The following is a 17,175-nucleotide window of genomic DNA, read 5'->3' on the forward strand; positions in this document are numbered from 1 at the left end:
GTAAGATGAGCTGCTGCACTGTTTCTGAGATTAAGATGATATCAGGCCTCAAAGACACCTGGGTAATGTGGGCTAGAATTTTCAGCTACTTTCTCAGGTCAGCTGACATCACCGAGTTGCTTACTAACAATGGAATGCCAGCCAGGTGATGCCTGTTCTTCTGTTTCCGCTGCTCTCCCTTCTTAACAACAGCTATCCGCTTTACTGAAAGGTGGATCTTTCTACTGTCCCTTATCCCCTTACTGACAGCATCAACAATGGATTTGAGGACCTGGTTATGCAGTAATACTCTTCCCTCAAAACCTTGGAGCAACTTGGAGTGGTCTTTGAGCACTGGGAGCATGCAGGTGTTCCAGCAAAGTCCCATGTGAACAAGTCAGATGTACTTTGAAGAACTTTGCAGACTCCTTGTATTAGTAACTTGATTCTTTGAGGGTCCCATTGCTAGATGTCCTTGTGATTGACTCTCATTTCTAAAGCCTGCTCCCTTTTTATCCAAAGTTCTTGTCATTTCATGGTTACTGTCTTGTTGGTCCTCTCCTCCACCACTGCAGCTCACGGCACCTCTTGCACCAGCCTTCTTCTATCTTTTCTGCTAGCAGTGTCTTGCCAAGTTGTTGTCTCCTCCTGTGGCCACTCACTACCTTGTGCCACTCTCTGACAAGAATCCTCTTCCTGTTGGACTATGTCAGCTGCTTTCCATTTCCTCCCAGTCCTCACTGTGATACCAGAACTTGCTACTCCATGTACTGCAGATCTTCTTGTTGCTGTGTCATAATGAATTCCTCCATCATTAAGAGGAATGATTGGTTGGGAGCATATGCTGATAGCACGTTGCCGCACCCACTGAAGTGGAATGGAAACCTCAGTCTGTTACTACTTCCTTAAAGTGCGATATTACTCAGGTTGCATGGCAGTCCTAGCCATTTCTGTAGGAGACTGTTGACCTTACAAACCACCCCTTCCACCCCTGGCATTGGGACATCATAGCAGGGGCCAGAGTATTTCTAGGAAAGATCTCGTGTTGATAGAATTTTTCCCTCTAAGAGCTGATTTATCAACAGACCTCAACTAACTGTCAAGGTCAGCACATGTAGCTTGGATGGTTTCTGTAACTTTCAGGCTGCAGCTGAACACCTTCTCAAGGTTCTTTGCTGGCTCCTCTGCAATACATGGGATTTGCTCTCCTCCTTTCGTGAGGTGAAACCTGTCTTTTAACTTCCCTCTCTTGAAAGCCAAAGACCAGGGGCCTCATGTATAACGCCGTGCATAGAACTCGCACTATAACATGGCGTAAGCACAAAAGCCGAAATGTGCTTACGCACAGAAAAATCCAGATGCAGGAATCTGTGCGTACTCCAACTTCCACGTTCTTCCGCTACATAAATCCCGATCAGCGTGAAAACTAACGCTCGTGCACGCGCATTATGTAACGCCCAAATCCTCCCAGAATTACGCCTATTTGAATATGCAAATCAATATAAATCGCCCTTAAGCGCAGCCTTCTGTGAAAAGACAATGGGAAAAGCACGGGGAAAATATAAGAATTTCAGCGAATACCAAGTGGAGGCAAAGGAAAAACATACAATTTGTTCAAATAAACCGTAGAATAATCAACAAAAGGAAGTTGATCGAGTGACATAGAAACTTGAAAGCTCACATTCACAAATCGCACAGTGCCGGAAATAAAAAAGAAGTCACATATCAAAGTCACCGTGAAAAGAAGAGTCGTAGCCCACCGTCTGAGTGTCATATGAAAGATTATTAGGGTACAGAGAAAAAAGGCACACAGTGAGGAAAAAGCACGAAATGTCAACTTCAATCTCGACATTTCCACTTTAATCACGTAGATTATTTTGTCATTAAAGTAGAACATTATAAACTTCATCTTAAAATCGTTTAATTAACCAGTTTCTCAAATCACATCGTAATTAAAGTAGCACGTTAAATGCTTTGTTTTGTATTTGATCTTCTACTCGTATGTGATCTGTGTGTGTGAAGTGAATCACTACTTGCTTCTTAAACTGGCTCTCTTCCTCCAACTGGACACAGAGTCCATTACATTCGTGATATTACAGCTCTCTGAATAACTAAAATACTGAGATGTATACGTGATGTCATTTTCATGATGATAGGAGCTAAAGCACGTTATTAAACATGTGTTTCATGAGCCTCGTGCTCATGACAAGCATTTATCTTTTGTCGAAATTTGTTGCTGCGTTTTTAGCTGTGTTGTTATTTTCTCTTTCTGTTTTATATTCAATATATGTTGGCGTGGCCGCCCCAAGAGTCCTTACTTTTCTTTCCCCAAGTAACCGATCGCCATAAAATCAGCTCTGTAATAGACGTTAAGCCATCTGTAAGCTTAGCGCCGATTCTTCAAAACGTTTAAAGAACATTAAAATATCTTTGTAGTACATGTTTAATTATTCTGTCCTTCACGACACTCCCAGTGAAGAATATAGATTATTTAAATGAAGTTAAAGTTTTATGTGTATAATTTAACAAACATATTTTGCTGCATTTCACCTTAAAAATGATCTCGTCATCATATGTAAATACGCGCTTTATAAAGTGGCTCAGGTTGTGAGATATTATAACTGTAGTGCAAGTTTACAGTGCGGTGATTGTACTTATAAGTCCTAACAGTTCTACAAGGAGCACTTGATTGAGTGCATTTAAAGTTCTTGGGATGAAACTGTTTCTGAACCGCGAGGTCCGTACAGGAAAGGCTTTGAAACGTTTTGCCGTGGCTGAGACAGCGTGTCCATGAAGCTGTATACCGATAATTCTCTTTCCGATCAGTTGCTGCTGTGATTCACACTCAGATACAGTGATATAAATACTCAGAGTGGTGCAGTGAGAGTAATATGCAAAAAGATGATCCGCTGTGGCAAACCCTAACGGGAGCAGCTGAAAGAAGAAGGTGCAGTGAGAGTAACAACGCTAAAGCAGTTCTAGTATTTGGAATACTATGGCTGTTCAATGGACCATTATATTGTTACAAGTTAATTACAATCAGATGTGTTACACTAATAAACAATATGCGTTAGTTTCTGTGTATTTATAAAGCCGCGTCATGAAAATAATGAGTAATCACAAAAGAACAGTACCATTGCTTTGACGCTGGGTGCCGCCAGTTTGCAAAACCGGCGGAGAACTTGCGTACGACAAGGTATGAGGTACCGTGGAAAAGTGCGTGGCTTTACGCCAAGTGTAGGTTTTATACATCACGATTTGAACGTGGAAAAGTTCTTACGCAACATTTCTGTGCGTACGCACCGTTTATACATGAGGCCCCAGGACTTGGATGACTTAAATCTCATTAGCGCCTAAGATGTGAGTTTCTTTAGCCCATGCAAAATCCATCTGACTCCTGGCACTGATGTTGTCACTACCATAAAGTGGTCCATAGAGGCTTTCATCAGTGGTTTGCTCCTGACTTACTCCTGAAATTACGACCTCTGCTGACTTCATGACCATATTCATTGCCAGAACAAGCAGGGTCACCGAGATAGTGCAGCTGGTGATTATGCCCACTTCAAGCTGGTGCCAGACAGATGACACAGACCCAATTGAGACTCTCACCATGAACTTAGTATAGTAGTCCTGGATGAGGTGTTTCACCTTCTGCGGTACATAATGTTCCTCCAATGCCGTTACTACCAATTTATGGCGAGGTCAAGCCACAGCTCAGTCAATTTTCCTTTGCTGTCTCCTGCTTCCCATATCACCTGTGTGTTCCAGACAATCCAGAACACCTGGTATTCCACCCTTCGTCAATGATGTATCTGTATAGCTGCTTCTCAGCAGAAAGTCAGACCGTCTTTTGGCAACAATGCTTAACACTGAGTAAGGAGATTACCTGGAACTGATTGGTCTCCTTGGCGCTCCTTCCTCCTTAGGGAACCAAACTCTTTCAGCTTACCTCGATTGTTGGGCTGCCTCCCCACCAGACCAACTTCAAAGCCCTCCAAAGCTAATCGCAGAGCTTTGAGTAGTTCTTATAAGCCTTACTGTATATGGTGTAATATACTGTATGCTAGCTGCCGAAGCAAATAACTGAAGAATCCTGGCAGAAGTACATATGTGTACCTTCTCAATTATTTCTTTTTTTCCTGCTTGATCCCCCTTATGTGCCCTTTAAATGTAGTTGACATTTGTGTTTGTGACACTTCATCGTATGCCAACCTTCTGCAACCACCTAACTGACTTATAGGGAATAATGAACTTACCGTATTATAAACCATAATTTCTATGTGCAGAAGGAGAGAAACTTGCTGGATTCACTCTCTTTGCCCAAAGAAATCTTACTACAGTGTGTTTTTCAACATTGGTGTAATCTGTCAGCGGAGCGTCCATGTTGATTTGACTTCGGCTTCAACTAGACTAACCACAGAGCGCTGCACTGTGCGTGTTCAAACTACCCATAAGCCATTGCAAGCAAGTATTGTGTCAGCTTCTGTCCATTGTGGTTTATATTGTGTAAGATGCCCGGATCACAGACAGACAGACACAGGACACGCAGAAGTCCCAAAACACACACTTTAATTTTCTGCTTCTTTTGTACACACCAATCACCAACAATGCTCAAGGTCCTTTCTTTCTCTCCTCCTGCCGCCTTCCCTCCTCTCCTGCAAGCTCTGTCCTCTGCCTCCTGACTCTGGCTCTCCGAATGGAGTGAGCCGGTCCCTTTTATGTTGCACCCGGATGTGTCATGGTGTGGTGGAAGTGCTGCAGTCCACGGCTTTTGAACCATCCAGGCGCCCCCTGGCAGTCACCACGGGCCCCCACAGGGTTGAGCTTCCAAGCTCCAAGCCTGTGACCCAGATGTAATCCAGGGGGGCTGCCCTCTTCCATCCCGGGGGAGATATTGCTTCCCTTCCATTCTCCAAGCGTCCCTGGCAGGCATGGGTCCTAGCTGTCTGCCACACTGTGTAATTTTCAAATTTCCTTTACCCATGTAGAATTTGTTAATATGGTAATTTTATATTGCAACTTTGAAGAACACAATGTATGAATAAACTGATTTAAACTTTTGTGGTCGGGTGCAGGAATGACAATAATGCACTGAAGAAATTTAGGGGCACCAATCTGGTCATCCCTTTTATTTTCTGTAGACAATGAAATCGAAACAAAACAAATGAAAATACTCATAAACACGCGTCCCGTAATCGGAAAATTCACAACAAGAGTAGGAGCTGCAGTCACTCTAGCAGTGCTCCATCCAATAATGACGCCTCCTGGGATTTTATGGTGGTATACCGGAAGGGGCGGGGTTAAACACCTTCACTGGGCAGCTTCTTGGCACTGTGAGGAAAGAAGGGGATGACAACGTTAGCAGCATCGCCCCCTGTTGTCTCGGTGGGTTATTACATACCTTGACTGAGCCTGTGAGCAGGTCCTCCAATGCACGTGCATGACACTATGAATAATTTGGGATGGCATACATGTAAGCTTCAGTTGCCTGTAAATGTCTACACTGTTGGTTCCTTAGGACATCACTGAGGTCACACAGCAAGGAGACAACAGTGGGAACAAAAGCTGCCTCTGTGTGATTTGTAGTCCAAAGCCTTAGCCGCTCCACCACATGAAGCACAATAGAGCTAGACGTGGCATTTTGTCTCCTAGTCCCAGTAAACTGAAACAGAAGATTGTGATTTGTGCTAATTGTACCAAATTAGTGGAGCGACGCTGGGAAATCAATAGCTGAGCAAACTGGAAGTGAAAGAGGGAGCTGCTTGCTTCTGTGCATACCTTGCTTGCTGGTTTCCCTGGTAAAAAGGTCCCTGTGGTACTGTGCGTGCAATTACTTTGTTTTATTGTTTTTTTTATATTACTCTTACTGATTATGTGATGTTTCCAGTGAATTGTGTTATATTCCATAATGATTGGTTGAGTCTCCTGTTGATCCAGGCATGATACAGTATGTGCATTGCATTCCCATTTTAAACACATTGACTTGACACTGAAGGAAGATGGCAGTGATAATCAATTGTTTGAATTACATGAGGTAACACCTTGGTATTTTTTTTTCCTTTCTCCTTTTCTTAGATTATTCTGGGGGTTATCCTCCTGTACTACCTCCTGGGAATAAGTGCCTTAATCGGAGCCACAGTGATTGCAGTCCTTGCACCAGTGCAGTACTTTGTGGCCACCAAGCTGTCCCAAGCACAGAAGAGTACTCTGGTGAGTCGAGAGCAAGGCTTCATTTGAACCTTTCTTATGCATATGCACTCTGCGAGCTTCTGTAGTCAGGTCTCCGCTGTACTCACTGTGCACATGTTACCATATGACATTACAGCAATATGCATTTAAAAAAGCTACATTGAAAATGAATCACCCCATCTCTTCTCAGAACTATCTGATGTCTTTTTTTTGTGATCTTTCATTTCTTGAAGATTGCTGGGGTTTTGTTTATTTTTCTTATTTCTCTTTTGCTTAGTCTTTGCCACACATTTAATTTTTCCTTTCTTTCTTCCATTGTTGACCTGGCTTTGTGTACAAGGTTTCTGTCTGATCCCCGGAGCAAGTTAAGCAGACGTCACACTAAACAACTCAACATGATTTCTACTGTCAAATTTAACTGCTGCAATTGCTGAATCTTGTTGTCTCTGAGGGTATCTAACTATACAACAAGCAATCACGGGGGATGACTGATTACATGATTCCCTCTTGACTGTTCACCACAGTTCTTATGTAAGAACATCAGAAAATATGAAAGGGATGAGGCAGGCTGTTGAGAGGAGCCCTTGACATTCAGAACAATGTGTCAGTTCGTGGCATTAAACAATTCAGACTGGACTGTTTTAAGATTTATCGTGACACTTCTATAAAATACAAATAGTGCATACATTGTTAGGAGTAATTTAGCAATGCAATCCAACTTTTTCACTCAGTTTACTGAATTCTTACATGAAATCCAGTATTTGGTGAACAATTTCTGAAGTCATTTAGAAGAATGTATCTGTGGTGGCGGCCGGGTCTCATGCCCGGTCGGGACGCCCCTTCTACTTATGTTCTGGGGGAGCAGCCATGGGCTCCTCAATGTATCCACTGGGACACTTGGTAGCAGCCTCCCTGGTTGACGATGGTGCCTCAGTTTCCCGCAGGGTTCCATGGGAGATGGCGTTCTCCACAAACCTGTGGGGATCTGGGGTGGCCAGCCAGGGGGTGCTGCATGGATCCCAGAGCAAACATGGACACCTCTAGAGCCTTGCCTGGAAGTGCAATTAGCAACAGGTAATCAAGCACCTGGAGCACTTCCGGGTGGGCTATAAAAAGGGCCAGCATTCACCACTCAGGAGCCAGAATCTGGAGGAAGAGGACGAGGTTGCCTGGGAGGAGTGGTGGCGCCGCCAGAGGAAGGATTGTGTTGTGTGGAGTTAAGTGCTTGTGGAACTGTGTATTGCCTGTGGGGTTCATGGGTAGGACGTGCCCCACAGTTGATGAAAAATAAAGCCTGTATTTTTTTCCACGTGCCTTAGTGTGAATCTGGGCCAGGTCGGGCGCTATATAGCGTCTAATTCACAGTATCATTAGTGGTAGTGTTCATTTTAGAACATTATTTTAAAAAATAGTCCACAGTCCAAAGTCATGCAGGTTAGGTGGACTGGCAAAGCTAAATTGACCATAGTGTGTGTGTGTGTGTGTGTGTGTGTTCACCCTGTGATGTACTGGCACCCTGGCCAGGGATTATTCCTGTTTTGAGCTCTGTGCTTTCTGGGATAGGTTTACAGCCCCATGCGGCCCTGCTCAAGATTAAGCAGGCTTAGAAAATGATATGGTATGTTGTTTAAGATTAGGTAAATAAATAAGCCACATTGATTCATTATTTTTGGACTAATTTATTCCTTATCCAATGTCATTAGTTATGTGACTAAGGTAAATGACCATTCATGCTACCCTTTCGAAACTTATAATATCTTTATGTTGTTCATGTAATAAAAAAAAGATTCTTTCAGCTTTAGTAAGACTTACACAAAGCATGGAGGAATCTATTCTCTGTTTTCAAAGGTAATTATTGTTTCATTAACGATACATTTGCTTTCCACTTTTTTCTTTTACTAAAATTAATTTCCTGTTTATATTAAATACACAGATAGATGTGAAAGGCACTACATATTAGATGAATATATATGAAAGGTCTATCAATTACACTGTATAGTGCCTTTGCTATCAATCTCTTGTGGTCTATGGCAAGGAAGCATCAGAAACAGGGAGAAATATTGGAGTACTAACCTGGTAGCTTCATTTAAATAAACAGAAAATAAAGGAAACAAAACAGATGCATAAACACACAACTAAAAAACACAGACTTAAGGTCAGTCTCACAGACTTTCTCGTTTTCTGCTTTCTGTCTCTGGTACTTGCATCTGGCTCTTAGCGGACTCGGGTCCACGTCTGCATAAAGACGACACCTGCCTGTGTAGTCACTTTAAATAGCAGATTGGCTGGATGGGGCAGGACTTGTTCTGGAAGACATGGGCAGGTGGGAGTGCTGTCACTGGGTGTCTTCTCTGGGCGAGAAAGGACAGGATACCTTTAGCTACAGCACCTTCCTTTCGGCTCTGAAGTAGTATTGCTTACTTCAGCTGAACTAGTCTGGGGCATGTGTGACTAGATTGTATGGTGCCTTTCACATTATCTATCTATCTATCTATCTATCTATCTATCTATCTATCTATCTATCTATCTATCTATCTATCTATCTATAAATAGATATGAAAGTCACTATATAAAAGCTAGGTAGACAAACACATAGATAGTAAAGGCACTATATAATCATATATAACTCCTTTCATAGCTATCTAATTAGATAGATGAACACATAGATAGTCTCCCTTATAATTGCACTTTTCTCCAACTATTTATAATGTATGTTATTTCACTTATGTAATTTATGTTATTTGTATGTGATGTTATGTTGTAAGCAGTTCCAAAGCTACCAAGGTAAATCCCTGTATATTAAGTAATGGTGAATAAAAGTGATTCTGATTATAACAAACCCCTCTCCAGTTAAGAATGAAAACTTCTGACTTGGTCAGAGATAAAATGTGCAGTCCCAGTCCCAGTGAGTACTATACTGGCATATTGCTGTTGGTATAGGAGCCCCCGTAGCCTTTCTTAAGACATTTCTGCTGAATAATTCAATAATTAAAAATCCTCAATGCTGGTGTGTCCGAGAGAGGATGTGCAGCATTGTTCATAATGACACTTATGCTAGTCTTCATTGTCTCCTCCACTACTGCTTGCTGCCCTTTTAATCAGCTTATTGATTCTGTGGAGCTCTCCTGAAGTGATGTTTCTGGCCCAGCACACCACAACATAGAAAATAACCCTGGCCTGAGTTCTGGAACATGTGAAGGATGTCAGTATTTTGATGGCCTGATGATATCAGCTGTCAAAATGTAGCAACGACACATCATTTTTAACAACAAACAGCCCTAAATGTCACTGCAATATTTTAAAAAGAAATTGGCGAAAATTAATAACTATACACAAACAACAGGATACCACAAGATAATTGTATAAATAATTCCTCCATCAATCAGAAACAACCAAATAATAGTAGTAGTTAATAATATACAGCTGAAAATCGTAATAAGGTGTACTATAATGGCAAAGGGTGAAAGATGAGGAATTTAAACCCAGAATGGTAACGTGATACTGATTGTGCTGGTTTGAGACCAGCTGTACCCAGCAGACGGTATGCATAGTGGGAGACAATTCAGAGTGTATGAGGTGCAGCAGATCCACTGTGAAGTGATGAATGGCTTCTGAAAGTAGCAGGGTTAAAAGTCACATTGAGTGGCTTCACGCCTGACACTTTTCTCTCATCTTCACTCTGCCTTAGTGAGATAGAAAATCCAGTCCTGTCTTCAAGTGACAACAATGTATTACTCAAAGAACGTGGGAGCAGATGCGGCTAAGCTGCTTACCTTTCCACTGCACCAAACATAACTGAATAGATCATGAAACAGGCCTGACGGGGTGTGTGACGGGGTGGCTGCTCTGTACAGAATAAAAGACAGGAGCAAGTGTCAACCTTCTGCCTGTTCATTTTCCTCCTTTGCAGGAATATTCCAGTGAACGCTTGAAGAAAACCACAGAACTGCTTCGTGGGATCAAACTGCTGAAGCTTTATGCTTGGGAGAACATATTCCATGACAGCGTCAAAGAAACAAGACAAAAGGAGCTGACCAGCCTCAAAGCCTTCGCTCTTTACACCTCCATTTCCAGTAAGGTTACTCTGTGTGTGTGTGTTTGAGTGTCCATGTGAGTGAGTAGCCTTGACTTGCTGTCAGTGTAGAGGCACAGTCGATGGACATATTCAGGAGGAAATATGTTTGTATTTGAGTGATTGTAGGAATCTGTTCAAGAATCTGTCTGGACCTGTCTGCCTCTGTAAGTATGTGATTCCTAAATGAGTGTGTGTTTCTGTGTAAAGTGTATGTTTAGCAAAGGGGCTCAGTCTGTCTGAAAAACATATTGTTTTATCTGGCCTCAAAATGCATGCTCTTTCTTCCGATTGGCATGATTGAGCTGCCCATGACACTTATGAATATGTTGTTTGCCATTTGCAACATTTCTGTTGTGTTAATACGATATCAAAATGACAAAAAGAGTGAGCAAGCCACAAAATAACACAGGGCAGATTGGGAGTCAGATTCATAAAACTTGTGTACTCACAAAACAGCCTTGAAATGCACATAGGCAACTATCTACACAAAAAGATAAGATTTATAAAAGAGAACTTTACAGCAGCTATGTCCCATCAATAGTCAATACCCAACATTTTGACGAGACTGTGAAATGACTACACCCTTGGTCAAGTAGGGAAATACAGCCAAACCAGCTAATAGACAGCTCGAGCAAATAATAATTCATATCACCAAACCTTTATTTTAATGTGTGTTGATATGACATTCATATTAAAGCTGTAAGGTGATGAATATGATGTATAGGCTGTATTTTTGTTCCCTTGTAAGAGGGCTTATGCTGCGTTTCTGCACTGAAAAACTTTATTGGTTTTACATCAGTTTATATCGCCTACCTGTTGTCACTTCTTATGGCACTGGCCAATAGTTCCGACATGTCTTAGATAATGTTCACGCTGTCATGCCCACTGTGCTGGCAGCCGTTAACTGTCCGACATGAAGCTACATTCATTTTTTGTAAAAGGCGATTTGCAGAAGCATACCTTTTTCCTGACTTAATCAGAGCATTTGGCTGCACTCATATTTCATTAAGGGCATCTAGTGAGAATGAAGCTGTTTTTGTTAACTATAAGAAGTGACATTCATTAATATACTGTAATGCCAATGTGAGGTCACCTGATGGTGTTCTGGTCACTTCATGATTCATTTATTTTAAGGCCAAGTACTGTTGACAGACGTCGTGGCTGGCTTGCTGATAAGGTGACTGGCTGAACCCTCAGTGCCTCTTATTCTTCATTATAACAGCAATCATGTCATTATATATGCCACGTGATAGTGGCTACTGGCTCAGATGCTGGCACCTTAAGCCTTTTCCCAACTCCATCTTGTGTGCTCAGTTGCGGAGTCTGGCATAGGACTCTACCAGCCAATAAATATTTTTAACATTTTATTTGCATATGTAAGAGGTTGACTAATATAGTTCATGTATGATTTATTTCAGAGTGGCAACCAGGCAGGCTTTGAGGCTGTTCATGTACGCACATTTAGAAGATTATGATTGATAAATGTAAATTGTGTAGAAATGTGCATACACTAGGTTTTTATATTTTTTTTGACCTACACATTTTCATGTTTTTCAGCGTATACATATTTAAACACTGAAATCCACGCATATATAAATGAGCCCCTAGGATCTCACTTGTTTACTTTAGAAGCAGGCCTCACCCAAGGACCCAAACTCAAATGGCAGGCTTCAAGGCTTACACAGGCCTAGTGTGGCTTTGGCTTTGTTAAGAGTTTGTTCCTTTTTCTGATTTTTTATAGGTTGTGCTGTACAACATTTTGAGCTTTTATACTCTTTTTGCAGATTTTTTGTGTCAGTGAAGCAAATTCTTATATCCAAATGTTTCTCTTCCTTTTTGTTTTGGTCATGAAATATTTTTGAACAGTTTCATCCACCATTTTGTGTTTTCATAGAGGTATTTTGGTACCCATTACTAGGACTAACATGCTGATTGTTAGACTTTAACAGTTCAAAAACACCTTTCTTCTTCTTCTTTTGGGAACTCCCATTAGGGGCTGACACAGCGGATCATCTTCTTCCATCTCTTTCTGTCCTCTTCATCTTGTTCTGTCACACCCATCACTTGCATGTCCTCTCTCACCACATCCCTCTTAGGCCTTCCTCTTTTTCTCTTCCCTGGCAGCTCTATCCTTAGCATCCTTTTCGCAATATACCCAGCAAACTCTCCACTGCACATGTCCAAATCAACGCAATCTCGCCTCTCTGACTTTGTCTCACAACCATCCCACCTGAGCTCTAATGTCCTCATTTCTAATCCTGTCTATCCTCGTCACACCCAATGCAAATCTTAGCATCTTTAACTCTGCCACTTCCAGCTCTGTTTCCTGTGCCACCGTCTCTAACCCATATGACATAGCTGGTCTCACTACCGTCCTGTAGACCTTCCCTGTCACTCTTGTTGATACCCATCTGTCACAAATCACTCCTGACGCTCTTCTCCACCCACTCCATGGTGCCTGCACTCTCTTCTTCACTTCTCTTCCACACTCCGTTATTCTGTACTGTTGATCGCAATTATTTAAACTCATCTACCTTTGCCAACTCTACTCCCTTCATCCTCTCCATTCCACTGACCTCCCTGTCATTCACACACATGTATTTTGTCTTGGTCCTACTGACCTTCATTCCTCTCCTCTCATATCTCCACCTCTCCAGGGTCTCCTCAACCTGATCCCTACTATCGCTACAGACCACAATGTCATCAGCAAACATCACAGTCCACGGGGACTCCTGTTTTATCTCGTCTGTCAACCTGTCCATCACCATCGCAAGTAAGAAAGGGCTCAGAGCCGATCCCTGATGTAATCCCACCTCCGTCACTCCTACCGCAGACCTCACCACGGTCACAGTTCCCTCATGCATATCCTGTACCACTGTTACGTACTTCTCTGCCACTCCTGACTTCTTCCTACAATAAACACCTTTAATACTCAAAAATGCCATTCAAGGTAAAAGATAAAGGTGAAACCTCTGTCTTTTATAAAAAGACAAAATAATGCTACTTAAATGTAAACAATTTATTAAAGAATAAAAGAAGAACAAAGAATGGCAAAACAAGGAAAAAATAGCAAAAAGAGAACAAAAGGGTGTGCCTTAAAAGGTATGCCTCAGCAGTGATGTCATGGTGGCTCCGCCTCTTAGGGTTCCATCCATAAAACCAAGGAATGTAGTAAAGCATAGATACACAATAGAAATGACTAAATTTGTATTTATTTTATACCTGTATATTCAATTCATATTTAAACAAATTGTTAATCAAAAGTACAAAATAATAAAAAGCACATGACAAATAGTAATTCAAAAACAGAAATGACAATAAAAAGAAACATCATAACAAGTTATGGAGCTTTATAGTCTTATCAGTGCTCAGTTTCAGTCTACCTGTCGAAGAAGAGCTCTGTTCCAGTTTACTCCTCAATCACCACACAAACAGACATTCTTATTTTGAGTGTCCGCTGATAGAGCATCCTGCTCTTTACTTTGAGCTTCATTGTGTTTGCTATTAAAGTGTTTTACATGTAGTAAACATTTATTGATATTTATGGTAAATGTTGTGACAGATGGATCTTTTCAGCTGCATTAATCTTGGTCATGTGGTTCTGCAGTGTATGCATTAAGTAGCCGTATGATGGCAGAGATACCCGTATTGATTAAACATTTGTTTAATTTGAGATTTGTGTGGCAACCCAGATATTCTGCATGTATGTGTACCTGACAGTGTCCTTATCAGCAGTTTCACCAAATGTTCCATTTGATCTCCAGTTGCTTCTGTCCTTTCCTCTCCATTTTTCTTATGTTCACATTGACCTCCTGACTCAAGGCTCACTGGTGAACTTTCACCTGCTCACAGTGGGCTTGCATTGTAATTTGAGCAGCCTGCTGTTTTAAAAGTTGCTTCTGCTGATTGAATAATTTTAACATGGACTTGAGAGTAAAGCCCCCAAATGCTGAAGTGCACAGTGCTTGTGTGTTTCCGCTAGCTGGAAATGAAAAAAGGATTTGAAGAAAGTTGTTCATCAAGAGCATCCATGACATGAGGAAATGCACGAACCAAGACCTGCTTTAAAATATTGGGTTGGGCTGGTTTGATTCAAACCTAGTTTTGTCAAATTTGACTTGTTTGTATGGAATGTTATTTGATTTTAATAAATTCAATAAAATAAAGTTTTGTTCAGACTATGTGATGCACTAGTGAGACCATACCTGGAGTATTGTGTGTAGTTCTGGCCACCATGCTACAAAAAAGACATAACACCACTTGAAGAGTAACCAAGTATATTCCAGGACATGTGCTGCCCTGACAGATTCCGAGAATTAAACCTCGAACAGAGGAGACTGCATGGGGACCTAATCCATCTCTTCAAAATTCATAAAGCCACTGATAAAGTGGATCCAGCAGAATTCTTTCAGTATTAAGGGTGAATTGTGTACTTGAGGACGCCAGTTTAAATTAAGGAGAAGTGCAGTTAGGAATGAAGCCAGGAAGCACTTCTTTACACAAAGAGTTTTGGGAAGCTGGAGCCAAGTGCAGAGCCATGGAGTTAAAGCACAAATCTCAACAACCTTTAAGAAGGAGCTGAATGAGATATTGACACAGCTTGGCTATTAGCTAAACAAACAAGCTTGATGAACTAAACGTTTTCCTCTTGTTTGTCGAGTGCCTTGTGTTCCAATGCTGTATGATCACTTCACACCTACCTTCTGTGGTCAGTTGGCTCAAATATCACCTGAGAATTTTTAATAAGTGTCTTATAAAATACCTTGCGTATGCTTGACTTAAATTGGCAGTTGCATACTACGGTATATTTGTAAGGACTTTTCTGCACTTTTAAGGACAGCAGTAACCATCATGCACCTGGTTTTCAAGATCTCAGCATGTTTAACCAGTTGTTCTTTCTTTTCAGTTTTCATGAACGCAGCCATCCCCATCGCAGCAGTGCTTACGGTAAGAAAGTACGATGGTTTCCACCATTGCTCACATGATCACCCCCTCCAGTTCCTATTACTTTTACCTTCCACTCGCTTATCTCTCTTCTAGACCTTTGTGGTCCATGCCCACTTGTCAGAAGATGCCGACCTTTCACCGGCGGTGGCCTTTGCTTCTCTCTCGCTCTTCCACATTTTGGTCACTCCACTGTTTCTGCTGTCCAGTGTAGTCCGATCGACTGTCAAAGCCCTAGTGAGGTAAGTCAGAGAAAATGAATTACTCTTCGGAATAACTTGCATGTGGGTCAGCTTTTCTGTCTACATAGGGACAAGATTTTTAGTAAGTGGTATCTCACAATTAAATAAAAAAATGCAAATTGCTTGTCAATAAATGAAGACTTCAGTACTGTAAGAAATGAAAGTATGCTAGTGTGTGTCTGTGTGAATGTTTCACTATGACACTGTGTGCCCTTCAGTCTGTGAACGTTCACTGTTAAGGGGCCAAGCAGCATAGACACAAGTGTTTGCTTGTAATAACCACTTGTGGAAGTAACCCCCCGAGGAAGACAAGAATAGTTCAATCAATCAGTCACAGATGAGTACATGGATTCATGCTTTGCAAAGTGAAAGAGCAAAGTTTCTCTGTTTCAATCGGCTTTTAATTTTCATTTTCCTCCCTCCCCCTTACTTAAGAAATAACATCTAAGCATTTCATCTTATTACGCAAATCGGTCAACCATTTCTTTTTTTTGTGTACGTATCAAGAGGGCGCCCAAAGAAGGAAAGGTCCATTCTAACTAAAGAAGTTGTCCTTGGTCAGCTTACTGCAGCCCGTCTTATGACAAGACGCCTGTGTGAATAACCTGCCGTTATAACAAAACAGCTTTTAACCCTTAGTAGCTTTCAAGCAGTTAGATTTTCTTTCACAAACTCCAACGAATACACACTCAAGGTGTCTAAATAAGGTCTGCTGGTCCTCAACTGCCTAAATGTAATGGCACCACTACTGTACTATAAAGTCAGCTCCGTCCCAACTGTGCTTGAGTTTAAAGATGCAGGAGAATGCGGGGAGATCAGCAGGGCTTGACAGATTCTCTCTGTAGATGTAATGCAGTGAAAAAGTCAGTTCAGTTTAAATTTGTATAACGCTTTTCACTTAGTGCAAGGTCAGAGTGCTGTAAGAAGTTCACAGCTAAATGCATTTGCAAAGTTTGCAAAATTCAAATGACATCATGAATACAAATAAACAAAACAGCTGCAAAGTGATGAACATAAATGGAACCTAACAATATATGTCCATTAAAATTATCATTGAACTATTGCAGTTCATGATGGAGGAAAGAAAAGCAAAAACTCAGTCATTAGCGTCCCTGGAGAAAATAATCAACAGGGGGATCTGCAGTTAGTTAAAACAGACAAAGTCAAGCGGTGCGTTTGCAGTACATGCACATCTAAAACCAGGATAAGACACTGTAGGTAACCTGTTTATGGTAGAAACCTGGTTTCTTAAAAACCCGCATTCACATCCACAAATCTGACGCCCTTAAACTGCGCAAAAAAGAGCTTAATGTTTTCATCAGCTGTTATAAAACATGGAGCCTTAGTCTCTGGAGATTGTGCCTCAAAGCTTAGCAATGTACTTTCAGCTCATAAACATGAACGTGAAGATTCTTAAATATTGAGACAAATTATTTCAATTTGCAGCAGGAAAAATGGAGTCGCCCAAGCACTCACCTCGGGCAGGCTAAAAGAATACAACAGACATATACAGGCTAAAAAATAATAACAAAAAACATTTGGATTACACACACAGAAATCTGTACGTGTTAACTTGGTTTCTCAAAAAGCAGTAACCCAATTTCTGTACCCGGAATAAGGGTTTATATGGCATTTTAGAAACTAGGAGCAGGAGCAGGGCTGAGCTGTATGGACAAAGCTGGTCCAGCTCATCTGCTCCACATAGAAGTGGGGAAAAATGAAGAAGAAGAATTATATTTGTGTATT

The 17,175-nt window shown here is 41.3% G+C and overlaps 1 protein-coding gene across 5 annotated transcripts in view; it reads left to right on the plus strand.

The window, feature by feature from the left end:
• abcc8 (ATP-binding cassette, sub-family C (CFTR/MRP), member 8) overlaps positions 1-17,175 on the plus strand; it is a 280,773-nt gene that overhangs the window by 141,654 nt on the left and 121,944 nt on the right. For all 5 annotated transcript variants that reach the window (XM_039738520.1, XM_039738527.1, XM_039738535.1 and 2 more), the window contains exons 10-13: positions 6,055-6,189; positions 10,079-10,241; positions 15,150-15,190; positions 15,284-15,429. In XM_039738520.1, coding sequence (XP_039594454.1) covers positions 6,055-6,189; positions 10,079-10,241; positions 15,150-15,190; positions 15,284-15,429 — 485 coding nt within the window. The remainder of the gene's footprint in view (positions 1-6,054; positions 6,190-10,078; positions 10,242-15,149; positions 15,191-15,283; positions 15,430-17,175) is intronic.

The sequence above is a fragment of the Polypterus senegalus genome, chromosome 1 (genome assembly GCF_016835505.1).
Source record: "Polypterus senegalus isolate Bchr_013 chromosome 1, ASM1683550v1, whole genome shotgun sequence".
In the NCBI taxonomy this organism is placed as follows: Eukaryota; Metazoa; Chordata; class Cladistia; order Polypteriformes; family Polypteridae; genus Polypterus; species Polypterus senegalus.